The 12,521-nt window shown below is 37.6% G+C and overlaps 1 protein-coding gene across 3 annotated transcripts in view; it reads left to right on the top strand.

Annotated features, from left to right (window-relative positions):
• ARMC3 (armadillo repeat containing 3) overlaps nt 1-12,521 on the top strand; it is a 57,325-nt gene that overhangs the window by 27,670 nt on the left and 17,134 nt on the right. For all 3 annotated transcript variants that reach the window (XM_042888753.1, XM_042888754.1, XM_042888756.1), the window contains one exon: nt 11,223-11,472. In XM_042888753.1, coding sequence (XP_042744687.1) covers nt 11,223-11,472 — 250 coding nt within the window. The remainder of the gene's footprint in view (nt 1-11,222; nt 11,473-12,521) is intronic.

The following is a 12,521-nucleotide window of genomic DNA, read 5'->3' on the forward strand; positions in this document are numbered from 1 at the left end:
GCTGTCTCTGTTCCTCTGAATTATAATTGAGGCTGTTTTTTTTTCCTGCTGGGCAGTCAGGAAATTGTAAAGGTGGCTTGCATATACTTCTCTCTCCTTGCTATCCAGCTCCAACTACAATATGGAAGCACCAGATAATCTAATCACAGGTCTTCTGTGAAAATCAGGAAGCAATAATTTACATTAAATATGTATATTGGATGAATGCCATGTGAATATATAATTACTTCAAAGCTTCTTTTCTAAATCAAAACCATTAATAAGTCATAGATGGCTCCAAGTGCGACCGGGATCTACAAATGAATATATAGAATTGAACCCTCAGCTGACAGGAATTGGTATAGTTCCAGCTCACTGACCGACTGCTTGGCCCATACTTATTCTACATTCACATAACTGAGGAAAAAAAAGTAGTTTGGAAAAAATGCATTGCAGATTGGGTTACTGTACTCATATTATTCATTCCAGAATATTTTGTGTCTATCTTGTAAATCACTGAAAATAAGTGTGTATATATAATGAAGATGCTGATATACTTTTAAGTGATGTGACCTTGGTGTATAATTATGTTGACAATATTCAGGTCCCAAATTGGACTAATGAGACTAGTGCTCTTTTATTGGCTATGTATTAGATTCTTGTTAAAAACCCTCAAAGAACATTAAATCATAAAGCTAGTAGTATCAGGAAGACCTTGCAGGGAAAGCACAAGAAAATGGCTGCAGCAGAAGAGAAAACTATTTACTATAAATGTGTTTTCACTATCTACCATCCAGCCAGATCACAAAATTTGTTCTTGCTGAACATACATACTTGTGTTCTGCTGTATTTATTTTTATGACTGTGTTACGTTGATTGAAGGATGTGTACCTCGCCCATTCATCGTGTACAATATATATTAAGAGAATGCAAATAGTAGACAAAACACTTTTTTTCTGGAGAATCGTTGTTTTTAGGAATATTTGATGAAGAAAAGTTACTTTCCTTATAATATGGGAGAAAATACAAGTTAAAACAATATGTGTACTTGAGGCTCCAACAATAGCTGTCTTATTAGGATAGTCTTCCATTGATTAATAACAGAAAAGCAGCATAGGCAATGGGCAATACTGCTCCCCACTAATATGTATTAACCTTGACCTCTAGGTGCTTCCCCACAGCAATGAAAGGCTAGTTCTACACTCCTGCCCAATCAATCCTTTCTTTCTCAACTGAGACAGCTAATAAAGGTGTCAAATATGGTAGAGCTTTTGTAATTAGAACACCTGTTCACAATGCATGGGACAGAGACTATGTTGTCATTTTATGTCAGTCCCCAAGCAACTGTTATTTGGCAAAAATAAATAAACTGATCAATGACACCAGCCCACATAGTATTTTAACAAAAGGTCTAGAGCAGAAGAGTCCAATACTAACAATTTTACTGGAGAGCATGGATTTTCAGGATGATCTCCACTAGAATACATAAAAATTACTATAACTTCTAGTGTATTCCATCATTCAACCTTTTGCTGCATAGCTGATGTGTCATGCTTCAGTAGCACATTAAAAAAAAAAAAAATAGTCAAATGCCTCATTAATTCAAAAACTGATATCCTCAGATTATAATTTTATTAGAATTTTATCATAAAGTAGGATGGAATTTTAGTTGTTCTGTATGTTGATTATAAGGTCTTTGTGAAACAGAAAACACTTGGCAAATAAAAATAAAATTTCAAAGATTTGAAGTATTCTGCAGTTTAGAATCTCATGTATTTATTCTAGCGTATGGTATTAAAAAAAAAAAAAGGCCTGGGATTGTTACTGTGTGCATTGCTCCAAGACCACACTTGTGATATATGCCAGAATTGGTTTCTGTTTCCCTGCTTCTGGGGAGAAAAAAAAATTATGTTCAACTATTTGCATCCATTTAAAATTTTGAAATCCAGTACACTAACTTGCATTGTTGAAAGCCATATACAGTTATATGGATGGCTGAATGCCATTTTATAGAATCCACGAAATCTGTCCTTTTCTGATATGTCCAGGCATCAGGAAATGTAGGTACAGTCACTTAAATGATGTTCATTATGCTCAGATTGAAGAATCACGTACAAATGAAGAAACAGCAGTGCCATCTATTGGACAGAAACGCGAGTCATTCTGTGGTACACAAACCCTGCCTTCAGAACAAACGTTTTAGTTTCTCTTCTGCCGACATTTTCCTGTTTGAAGTATAACCGATTATTTTTACTCTTTACGTATTTATGGTAAGCTAACCATGTTAAATGTAAATCTGATATCCGTTAGAAGAAACAAATAGAAATAAGGTATCGAATGTACCAGTTAGCTATTAGTTAACTTGACCGGCCATTTCCTTCAGTATTGTCTTAGCACAAATGCCATTTCTAATAGCTGCCTTCATAAATCTGGCGCTGTCAGAATGCTGGTTATCTGCTAGAATTACCGCTAAAGGAAAACATCTACTCTGAAATTTGCTGCTCTGTACTAACTAACTAACAGCCTCCATAATTTTGTCTAAAATTGTTTATTTTAAGTGCAAAATTTATGGCATTCAGTTAGTTTGGTCTGGGGGAAGAAAGGAAAGTATGGATTTTCTTTGTCTGTACTAAAAACTGCAGGAAATTGTGGTACCCTTTGGACTGACAATCTGGCAAAATATTTCTCCTGGGGTTTATAGTTCATATCATGCCACACATTTCTTAGCATCCTATCCGGACTCAAGATAGTAAATCAGCAAAGCTTGATGTTACATGATTTTCTAATTCTTGAATTCTTCAGAGGAATCTCTGGACCTATTTATATCAAGAAAACTACATTCACGTAGGCAGCTGTAGGTATTACAGAATCTGGATATGTGCTTTGTGATATGCGTGAAGATTTCCGTGATTTGTGAGTAGATTGAGAACAGGAAGCTAGGCTGGGAAATCATGGCTTAAAGGCAGTGCCCAGTGAGGAGAAAATGTGTTTCTCCTTTGACTTAAACCAATGTTGCATCTATTCCAACTGTAACTCATGTTCTGATCTAATGATTCAAAATATGTCCTTAGTCCTTTGTGTGGATAGTGCTCACCTGTAGTGAGAGTCTCTCATCTTCTTAAGAAGAGATTTTCATTGTCCACAGGAGGTTTTATTATTTTTTTAGAAGAGTTTGGCTGTCAAGGAACAGATTGAAAGACTCTCCAATTTTTTTATGTTTCAGATCTTGTTATTATCATTAAGAAGTAATGATTATTGCCATTAGGTATTAATGTCATTAGATAGCAATCTGTCCTATTAGCAAATGGAAAAGAGTCATAAATTTTCTCTTTCAAGACTGTCAGTGGAACCTAATTCCCATAAACAGATGAAAATTGAAGAGCCAGAATTCCCTGAGATAATATATTTACATGAATGCATGTGTTAATTTCTGAGAATCGATATGAAAAAAATCGTAGCATATGAATGCTAAATTTAAAAACAGATGCGGGTAATAATCCGCAGTACAGCTTTTGTATTTTCATTGTTTAACATAAGTTTGGAAGGAGGAAATCAACAATGGAATTCCACTAGCTGTATTGAATAAAGGTAATATGTTTTAACACTGACCCCTAGTGACAAAATTATATTTTTGAGATACAGCTCAGCCGTGAAAAGGAGAGTTTTGTGATTTGTGTTTCTATTTTTCACATTAGTGCCTGTTCTACTGAGCTCTGTACAAATACAACCAGCTAACTCATGCCGTGAATGAATTCCTGTTTTGACGTTCTCTTGCTGTATATCTGTAGTGTGATGGGGACTTTCTAAACAGAAAAGACAGGATGGTTATTACCTGTACAAGCTTTTCTGTACAAGTTACTTATTGTTTTGATTGAAAACTTCAACATTTTTTATGGTAGATTTCTTTCTTGTCAAAAAAGCTGAATCAAAGCCTAATGCTGTGATGTCATGCAGAAATGGGTTTGCACTATGACTTTAGCGTCATTATTTATCACATCATTTGACTGGTACACAGCTCATGGACTGTACCCTAAATTATCTTCCACTGATAGGTGCAAAATGTTTCATACAACCACCTGCTGTTCTTTCTTAGACTTGTGAATGTGCGGATATCGAATCTACAGACCCAGACACTATAGCTGCATTTTGCCCAACTCTTTTTTTTTTTTTTTTTTTCCCCTGTGGAAGAAAAGTGTTTTACTAGTTGTCATTTTATTTTAACTGTGTTGCTATCAGGAGTTAAATTGAAATCAGAGTCCAGTGTAAAGTATTCATGTCTAACACAAATTTCATGTACTGTATCCTAAGTCTCATGAGGATGCAAGAGTCCTCTGAAGTGTCCCTGCAGTCACATTCAGTGGTACTCACTGAGATGAATTGTACTTCCTATGAATTAAAGGAGGTAGAGAGTTAGAGTAAATTTCTGACAAATTCATTGATACTTTTACATATATATTTTCTTTGCTATTTACTTGTTATGAATCTAATTGAACATAAGTTAACTCGTATAATTAAATATTTTAGTCTAGTTTGAAATTATTTTAAGTGTATATAAGAAAAGAGCAGGTCTGATTATGCAAACTTCTGTGCTGCTGTGAATTTAAGCTGTGCACCAACTGTGCTTTATTATCTGATTAGAGGCTGCCGTATGCATGAGAGAGTAAAATTAAGCTTTCACAAGTAACTTAAAACCTTTAGACTTGCAGTCTAGGTAATTTATGTTAACATAGTACTGTATGTGTACTTAGAGATTTAAATTTTAAGAAAGAGGAAAATGATGTAAGTTTCTCTGCTTTGAGTCATCCTGAGTGCTTGAACCGTTAGCAGGGCAAAACAGATTGCTGCCATTTGAGATAAGTTAGCGGTTGTCCAGAAGAGATTTAACCAGAAGGGACAGAGAGCTCAAGTTTCACAATCCGAGTACTATTTGTAGAAACAGTGTTGTCGTTCTCCTCATCTGGTGCTTTCGAAGATGGTGAGAAGCTGCTGGCAGCTCAGACACTGTGTTCCAAGCAGTTGGTATGGGGATTCTGCTCTGCCTCTTTCTTTGCTTTCATTACACCTCCATGAAGCTGCTCTGGCAATTCCTGAATGTTCTGTGTTGTTTTGCTTTTGTGACAATGTGGATTCCAGACTCTCAACACTTGTACTGTTATTGATTTTTCCATGTGCTGTTTTTTGTATTAGAAAAAAGAGAGAGGGGATATTGTCTGTTTCATGAACTTATCTGAGCTGAAGCTATGTGAGGTTTTCAAGGGATATTGCTGAATTTCATCCGTTCTTCTAACAGTGGAAGTGTCAGAACTTCTTTATAGAGATAGCAAATAAGACTGTAATTGAAAGGCTCAGTGATCAGGAACAGATATTTCATTATCCTGCAATATTTCAAATTCAAATTTGGTATATCGCGGTTCTAGTAGTGAGATCTTTGTCAGGAAAATTTGGTGACAGACATCAGAAAACATGAGTGTATTTCCCAATGAGAGTCAGATATCACAGACTTCTAACCCAGACAGTGTAAGGTTTGATTGCTTCCAGACCATGACGTTTATTGAGTTTTGGGTTGGTTGATGTTTTAACAAGGTACTTGTCATTAAAAAATAGGAATGGAAGGTTCTGTTCCTGAAATGAAAAATGAATATTGTTGATGTAATCAATACTTCTACTGCACTACAAAGAGCTCCCACACCGTAGATCAGCTTCCCGTGTGCTAGATTCTTACCTGTAATAAATTTACTGATGTTAGTTTACTTTTGTGTAGTGAAGAAAACAGAAGTAATGGTAGTCGTTAAATAAAATAAGAGTGACTATATAAAACAGTCAGTTGGTTTTGAAAATAATTAAACTGCAAAGTGAACATTTTGCTAAATGGAGAAGATGTTTACCAAACATGATTACATAACAAGATAAATAGAGAATTATCAAACTAATAGACTTAAGGGACAAAAAGGAATTTATTTCTTGAGGTTTTTCAACTTCTGGTTATGATGTTCTTTCTCAGTCTCTGAGGTTGCTTTCCACTCAGAAATTATGTAATAGAGCTGGATCAAAAACACCTTGTGTGAAGAAGTCACGCGATTTAACACAGATAGAGTTGATTTTAAAAAGTGTGTGTAATTAGATGCATAATTCTTATGCGTAATTTACATGCAATTATGTATGAAAATGAGATATGCACATGCATAAATGGCTAGCTAAGCACCTCACACACAATCACAGTAATTTTGCACAGAAATTAAACACGCAGTTGCAAATTCATTTTGGAAAATGAAGTCCATGAGGAGACCAGTGGCCTTTGTGAGAAGGAATTTTTTTTTTTTTTTTTACTAAGGAAAAAAAAAAAAGATTTTTCTTCAGCCGAAAAAGGGAGAATTAAACAGCATAGAAAAGAATCAGCAGTAAATTTTAATACAAACCTATTTATTTTCAGTAGTAGTAGAAGGAACAGAAACAAACATCATCGTTTTTATGAACTGTCAATCTCCCAAGTGTTAATTAAACCAGAGCAAATCCAGAGCAAACAGTGGTGTGAAGCTGCACCACAGCTCTTCCGCTCCGTCTCTGCTCCATGTGAGGTGGCTCAGTTTAGCGGCTTGGGGGGCGGACTCCGTGGTTTCTGTCAGCAATTCAACACGGACAGTTGCTCTCTCCATTATGCTGAACCTTCTCTTCAGGGGGAAAAGCTAGCTGGATCTGTCCGTACGCGCCGAGGGTCAATAATCCGTTCTCTTTCTTGCCGTGGCTGGGAGGCTTGGGCGGGGAGCAGAGCTATTATGCTTGATGCGGTGCCAACAAAGCCGTGGCTCTTGCCCCAGAGAATCTGCCCTCCTGAAAAAACAATAATCTGGATGTTTAGTCAGATTTTTACTGATGATTGCTTACACAAAGCTCTCTACCAGTTTCTGAGCTTTCCTATGGCACCCCTGACAATTAAAACAATGACATATTTAGTTAAATGAAAATCATATGCATCCCCATCTTAACTGTTTAAAAATAGCTTGTATTGTGACAGTTTTGGTAACAATTTTATTGTCTGCTTTGAATTTAATTTGTGCAGTAAAAGACAGTGAACAAAACTTTTGTTTTCCCCAGGCTCTTAGCTTTTATTCTTTGAGTTCTCAGTGGTGTTTCAGAGAATTTTCAAATAAATATCTTGTTACAAGGTATATTTAAAATTAATCCTGTAAGTTAAATATTTAATATCTGAACGTTTAATGCTTGCTTTTCCATTGATGTGTATGAAAAATATTTTAGCTGCTATTGAACGTAGGCATTTGAAACAATTCAACTGTAATCCTATTGTGCTGTGTTAAGGTAGATGCCTAACCCTGTTAATTTATACCCTAATGATCACAGCCGTGTAATTCTGTATCATAACATTTTAATTATTTTAACTCCAATTTGAGTTCTTTGTGTTTGGGATTCAGATAGTCAGCTTTTACTTTTTGAAGAAATGTCGTGATGTTAAATGCAACATCCTCTTTTTTTTTTTTTTTTTCCCTTGTCACTGTTTTATTTTCTTTTCTCTCACCTCTCCTGAGGATCCATATAATTTTTACACATAAAGTTTACCTTCCCCCCACTTTTTTTTTTTCCTCCCAAGCTAAACCAAGACTTACATCTTCCCTTCAGGATGAAGTCTTATACTGCGAGCACTGATGGAAGTGCGTCATTTCAGAAGGATGTGTCTGAAACAGAAATTTTGAGTTCTGGAGGCAGGGAGAGGCTAGCATTGATCTACGTTAGGCTAAGGCAGTGCTGGTAAAAGCTTCTTGCTCTCACTTCTGTTTCCTTGTAACAAAAAACTACACAGTGCATATCTTTGCCCAAGATGGAAGAGAATTTATTCCATACTGAAGTCTTGATGTTGTAGTATTTTGCAATCTTAAGAACTTATTTATATTCATTCTTTCAGTTCCCTGTTGAGGTCAGACACTGCTGTCTCTTTAGCACCTGGAGCTTTGTGGCCTTTTTGTATTTTCCAGAGGATGTGGGATAGGAGTGAGTAGAACTTTGGGTTTTCTGTTCCTCCCTCATACCTCTGCTGCAGACATCCTTTAGTAGGTCACAGTGCTTCCCAACGTGTTCCAGCCCCTCTTAAAATCTTATCCCCAAAGGTTGCTTTCAAATCTCATTACCTGCTGTTGTCATTTCTGCGAATTCCTGTTGCTGTGTGATCTGTTGTGCTCCTTGATTAAACTACTGTCATAAAATGATGATTCAGAATGAATCTGTGTGGAAGTAGAATGCAGGATTGAAATAAATATGTATGATTGTCTAAATCGGTGATTCTCAACCTTTTTGAAGTTGAGTGGCACTTGAGAAAATTGGCTGTGCTGTGTAGCTCTGAGGTCAGCTCTGAAAGCACAAGGAGCTGCACCTTGCTCTTTTGTTAAGTACCTGTGTACTTCTGTGCCTTATGCAGATTGTAGCAAATCTGCTTATAATGCAGTTGACTACCTGGCTCTGTTCTCTCTGTCAGTCAGTAGGGACTGTGTTTTTATTAAGATTTCCTACTGGAGAATCCGCATGCTCTGGGGTGTAGCATAGGAGTAGTAAGTCTGCCCTTTGGTGAAATGCTGGATGCATTACACCTGTGAGATGCAGGGATGCAATCCATTAGCAGTAGCTCTGTCTCGTGCATCCTGGAAGCACCGGAATTTGCATGCATCCACTATGCAGGAAAAACCATTTGTTTAGTTTCTGGATTAGGTACATGTATATACTGTGCAATGCTGTAAATCTGATAGCTTACAGACATGCCTTGCTGTGCACGTGTGTGGTGAGTCTCTCCCACACTTTGCTGGTAGGTACATTAAATCATTGATGCATGTGTCACTGTGTAATGTGATTATATAGCAGGGTTTGCCTTGTGTTTGCTTTGTATACTTTGCAGAAATGAGTGACCATCATCATTCCTCAGATTTTTGTGTTTTATCAACAATTTGACAGCCTTTGCTAGTGTAACTCCCTCTAGTTTATCCAGTAATTTTAAGCTTGTGTTTACTTTGTAAAATTTACCAAAAGGTGAATTAGATTTTTGGTAAGAAGCCATTCCAGTGAATGTAGAATTTTCACATCCAACTTTCTCCTATTAATGTGCTGCCAGAAAGTTAGTAAAACTTATGAAGTCTGTGTGATTTTTTTGTTGTGAAAGTGCTCGGGTATGCCTGTACAGGGAGGCTTCATTGTCTTTTTGATAGAAAGAGTACTAAAGAGATAATATAAAAAAGCAGTTGCATGGAAAATTCAAATTGCCACCTGTGCATTTCCTTTGCTAACAACATTACCAACTTTTGTTTAACAAACAGATGAGCCCAATATAAAATTACTAAGGGCAGACAATATATTGGGCATATGCCTGAAATCATTTGATCAAATTTTATGTACAAACCCAGTGGGAAGACAATTCAGTTTTTATGGTGTGCTGTTTTATAGTGACATTAGAAAAATTACCACTGAAATGAACTAAGATAATACAGATGTAAGACGATGCAGACAAAAAAATGAGTCCGTTCTTTAGTCGAAAGAAAAGCCTTGGCAAGAAGGTTAACAAGAATCTTAAATTATGGAATATCTTATGGTGTTTGAAGAATATAAACTATATATTTGTATCAGTAGTCTCTTTTGCCTCTGGCAAAGAAACCAAAGAATACATAATGAGGTGGTAACTCCAAGCATGTGCCTATCCAGCATTTGAGATACGGATTTGTTAGAGCACAGTAGTTTCCTCTAAGCTAAAACCAACCTCTCTTTTCTAGGGTCTGCATCAATTGTAGTCTAGAGCTTACTGTCATTTAGGAGAGACATCATCAGCTGCTTTCAAACATATTCTATATCCCACATATTAGGTATGAAGTTGATTTGTGGGGGAGGGGGGCGAAAAGGAAGCACTGTTCAGGTGAATGCCAGCAGCAGAATAGCAGAGTTAAGGTGAAGTGCTCATAGGCCAGTTCCTTCTGCTGTGACTTAGTTCTGTTGTCAAGTAGAAGTTAGTTTTGCAGTGCATCAGATTTAGATCCTCCAGATGTGGCCTCCAATAGTACAGCTGCCCACATCTTCTGCTGTCTTCTGCCTTAATTTACTGCTTCCTCACCAGTGCGTAGCTGTTCTCTCACCTAGCTCTATGAAGGGATCCTCAAAAGTATCCCAGCATTTGCCCCCCAGTTTGTTTGTTTGTTTGTTTTTTGCAAATGAGCTATTTTGCTGGTCTAACTTAGAACTTGGCCACAGCAGCAGCCTTCAGGCACAGGCTGCACATATGGGAGCAAGGAGAATGCTTGTTTGCTACTGATTGGCTGGTGATGTGGAACCATGAAACTTGGTACTAGTACATGAGTGTCCAGCCTTCTGGCTTGCGTGGGCCACACTGAGTGAGGAGGAATTGTCCTGGGATGCATATAAGTTGCTCTGAAAGTAGTGCCTCCTATTTATTTCCATGGAAACTACAGCAGATACAAAGAGCACGATAACACTATTTGATAGGGCAGATTCTCAGCTACAAAACATTATTTTTCAATGTGGTCACCACCATTAGCTATGCATTTTCACCAGCCATGAACAAGAGCCTGCATGCCATGCTTTTAAAATCTGCACCAGTGAAGGTGACTCATTGTTGCCGCTGCTGAAGTGCACCGCCCAGTGCCTCACTGTGCTCATAACCACTGGTTGGTCTCCATAAACGTTCAGCAAGCATCAATATATGTCAGTGCATGCCATTTTTTCCTCATGGAGAAATTCCACACCTTTGCTTCATTTGCACTTCCATGTCAGACATCATTCTGTCAGACTGCCTCTCTGCTCCACCTGTCCGATGGCAACAAAATGTAACAGAATATTGGTGGGAAGGTTCTGCTTCTGCTGCCACACCACTAACATCCACCTCTGACGTCGTGGACCAACATAATAAAACCAGAAACTTCTGAAAGAATCAGTGTCCTAATAAGTTGAAGAATCCAGGAATTTGTGGCTTGGTTTACTTTCTTAAGTTGTGACTTTTGAGCGGCGCTTCACTCTCTGAGTCAGATCTAGGTAAGGCATCAGAAGGAGGGCTTTCACGATTCAACTTTTAGTTTCTATTTCACACTGTGATTTAGAGCATAAACATCGGCCTTTCAAATTATTTCAAGTAAACAACATTTTACATTCTTGAAATGCAAGACTAATTTTGTTGGTAAATATAACACAGTAAGTGGAAACAAATGTCATAAAAATAACTAAGATTTTTTTCTTCATTTTCTTAGCGCTGTTGCAGAAGCTGAAGGAATTGAGCCTTTAGTGAAGACCTTAAACACCGAGAGACACGGAGCCGTTGCTAATGCTGCTGCGGTGCTAACAAATATGTCCACGCAAGAGCCTTTGCGCTTATGTATTCAGAGCCACGGCGTGATGAGTGTGCTCACAGAGCCGCTACGTTCTGCCAGCAGCCGGGTGCAAAGCAGGGCAGCACTCACTGTGGCTGCCTTTGGTTGTGATGCTAACGCAAGAAGTGAGGTAAAAGTCTTCCCCAAGATCGGGATTGTTTGTAAGAATTCTGAATCCTTCTTGTTACACTTACTGAGGATCCCTGTATTTTGTTTGTCTGCTCTAAAAGTTGGTTTCTAGATAGTAATTAATTTTGTATGGTTACTCATTCAGCTGAGTTCACCTCTGTTTGTTATGAAGACTTGGAAAAGGTTTTCCTCGATTTTTATTTTTACTGTTGCATTTGCCTGCACAAATTCATCCTACGTAGCTTTTCTGTAGCTTTACTGAGTTTCAGCCAGGACTGTATCTTAATCCCTATGTTTATGAGTATTAAGTGTTAAAGTTTCTTTCAGCTGCAACTGACAGCTGTATTTTGAAGATGATAAGTTCTCATTGCTCCCCTCAGTGTTTAATACTGCCCACTTTCAGGGCCTGAATGGCAGTGCCTAATTTTGATTTGAGATACTGAATGTGCACAGAGTAAATGCAATTCAAACAAAACTCAAAATGTAATTAGTTCCTCCATGGGTGTCATCCAGCTAGTTGAACTTTTCCCTGTTTATCAATGGTCATATTATTTTCCTAAATAGGGATGGTGCTCTGTGCATTTGTAGATCATAAGCTGGAGATCTCTCAAGGGTCAAAGCTGTTACTTAAGTCATGAATCAGGGGAGTGGGTAATCCATCCACCTCTTTCAGTGTCCTTAAAAATGTCTTTATCTTCAGAAATCCAAATGAGCAATATTTTTTCCAGCATTTGTAGGAAAGATACTAGCACATGAGAGAATGGAATGTTAATAAGATTGCCATACATATAGTACTAGACAAATTCAAATAGATTGTGATGTAAATTAGTTGCTAGGAAGCGACAGAAAGCAGAAAAAGGTGTATAACTCTCCATGGCAGTCCTGGGCTGCATCGTCTCTTCATCTTCAATTTCTACTTTGTAATCTTATAACTGAAAAGGAGAGTCAGAAAGGATGTGTGCCACTTTTGAACCTCACTTCAGCTCAGAGCAGCTCAGAAGCAGAGAACTATGAGAACACAGAGAACACAAATGGCCTTTCTGCCAGCCC

This window comes from Lagopus leucura, unplaced genomic scaffold, assembly GCF_019238085.1.
Source record: "Lagopus leucura isolate 7727_CA_CO unplaced genomic scaffold, USGS_WTPT01 Super-Scaffold_100157, whole genome shotgun sequence".
In the NCBI taxonomy this organism is placed as follows: domain Eukaryota; kingdom Metazoa; phylum Chordata; class Aves; order Galliformes; family Phasianidae; genus Lagopus; species Lagopus leucura.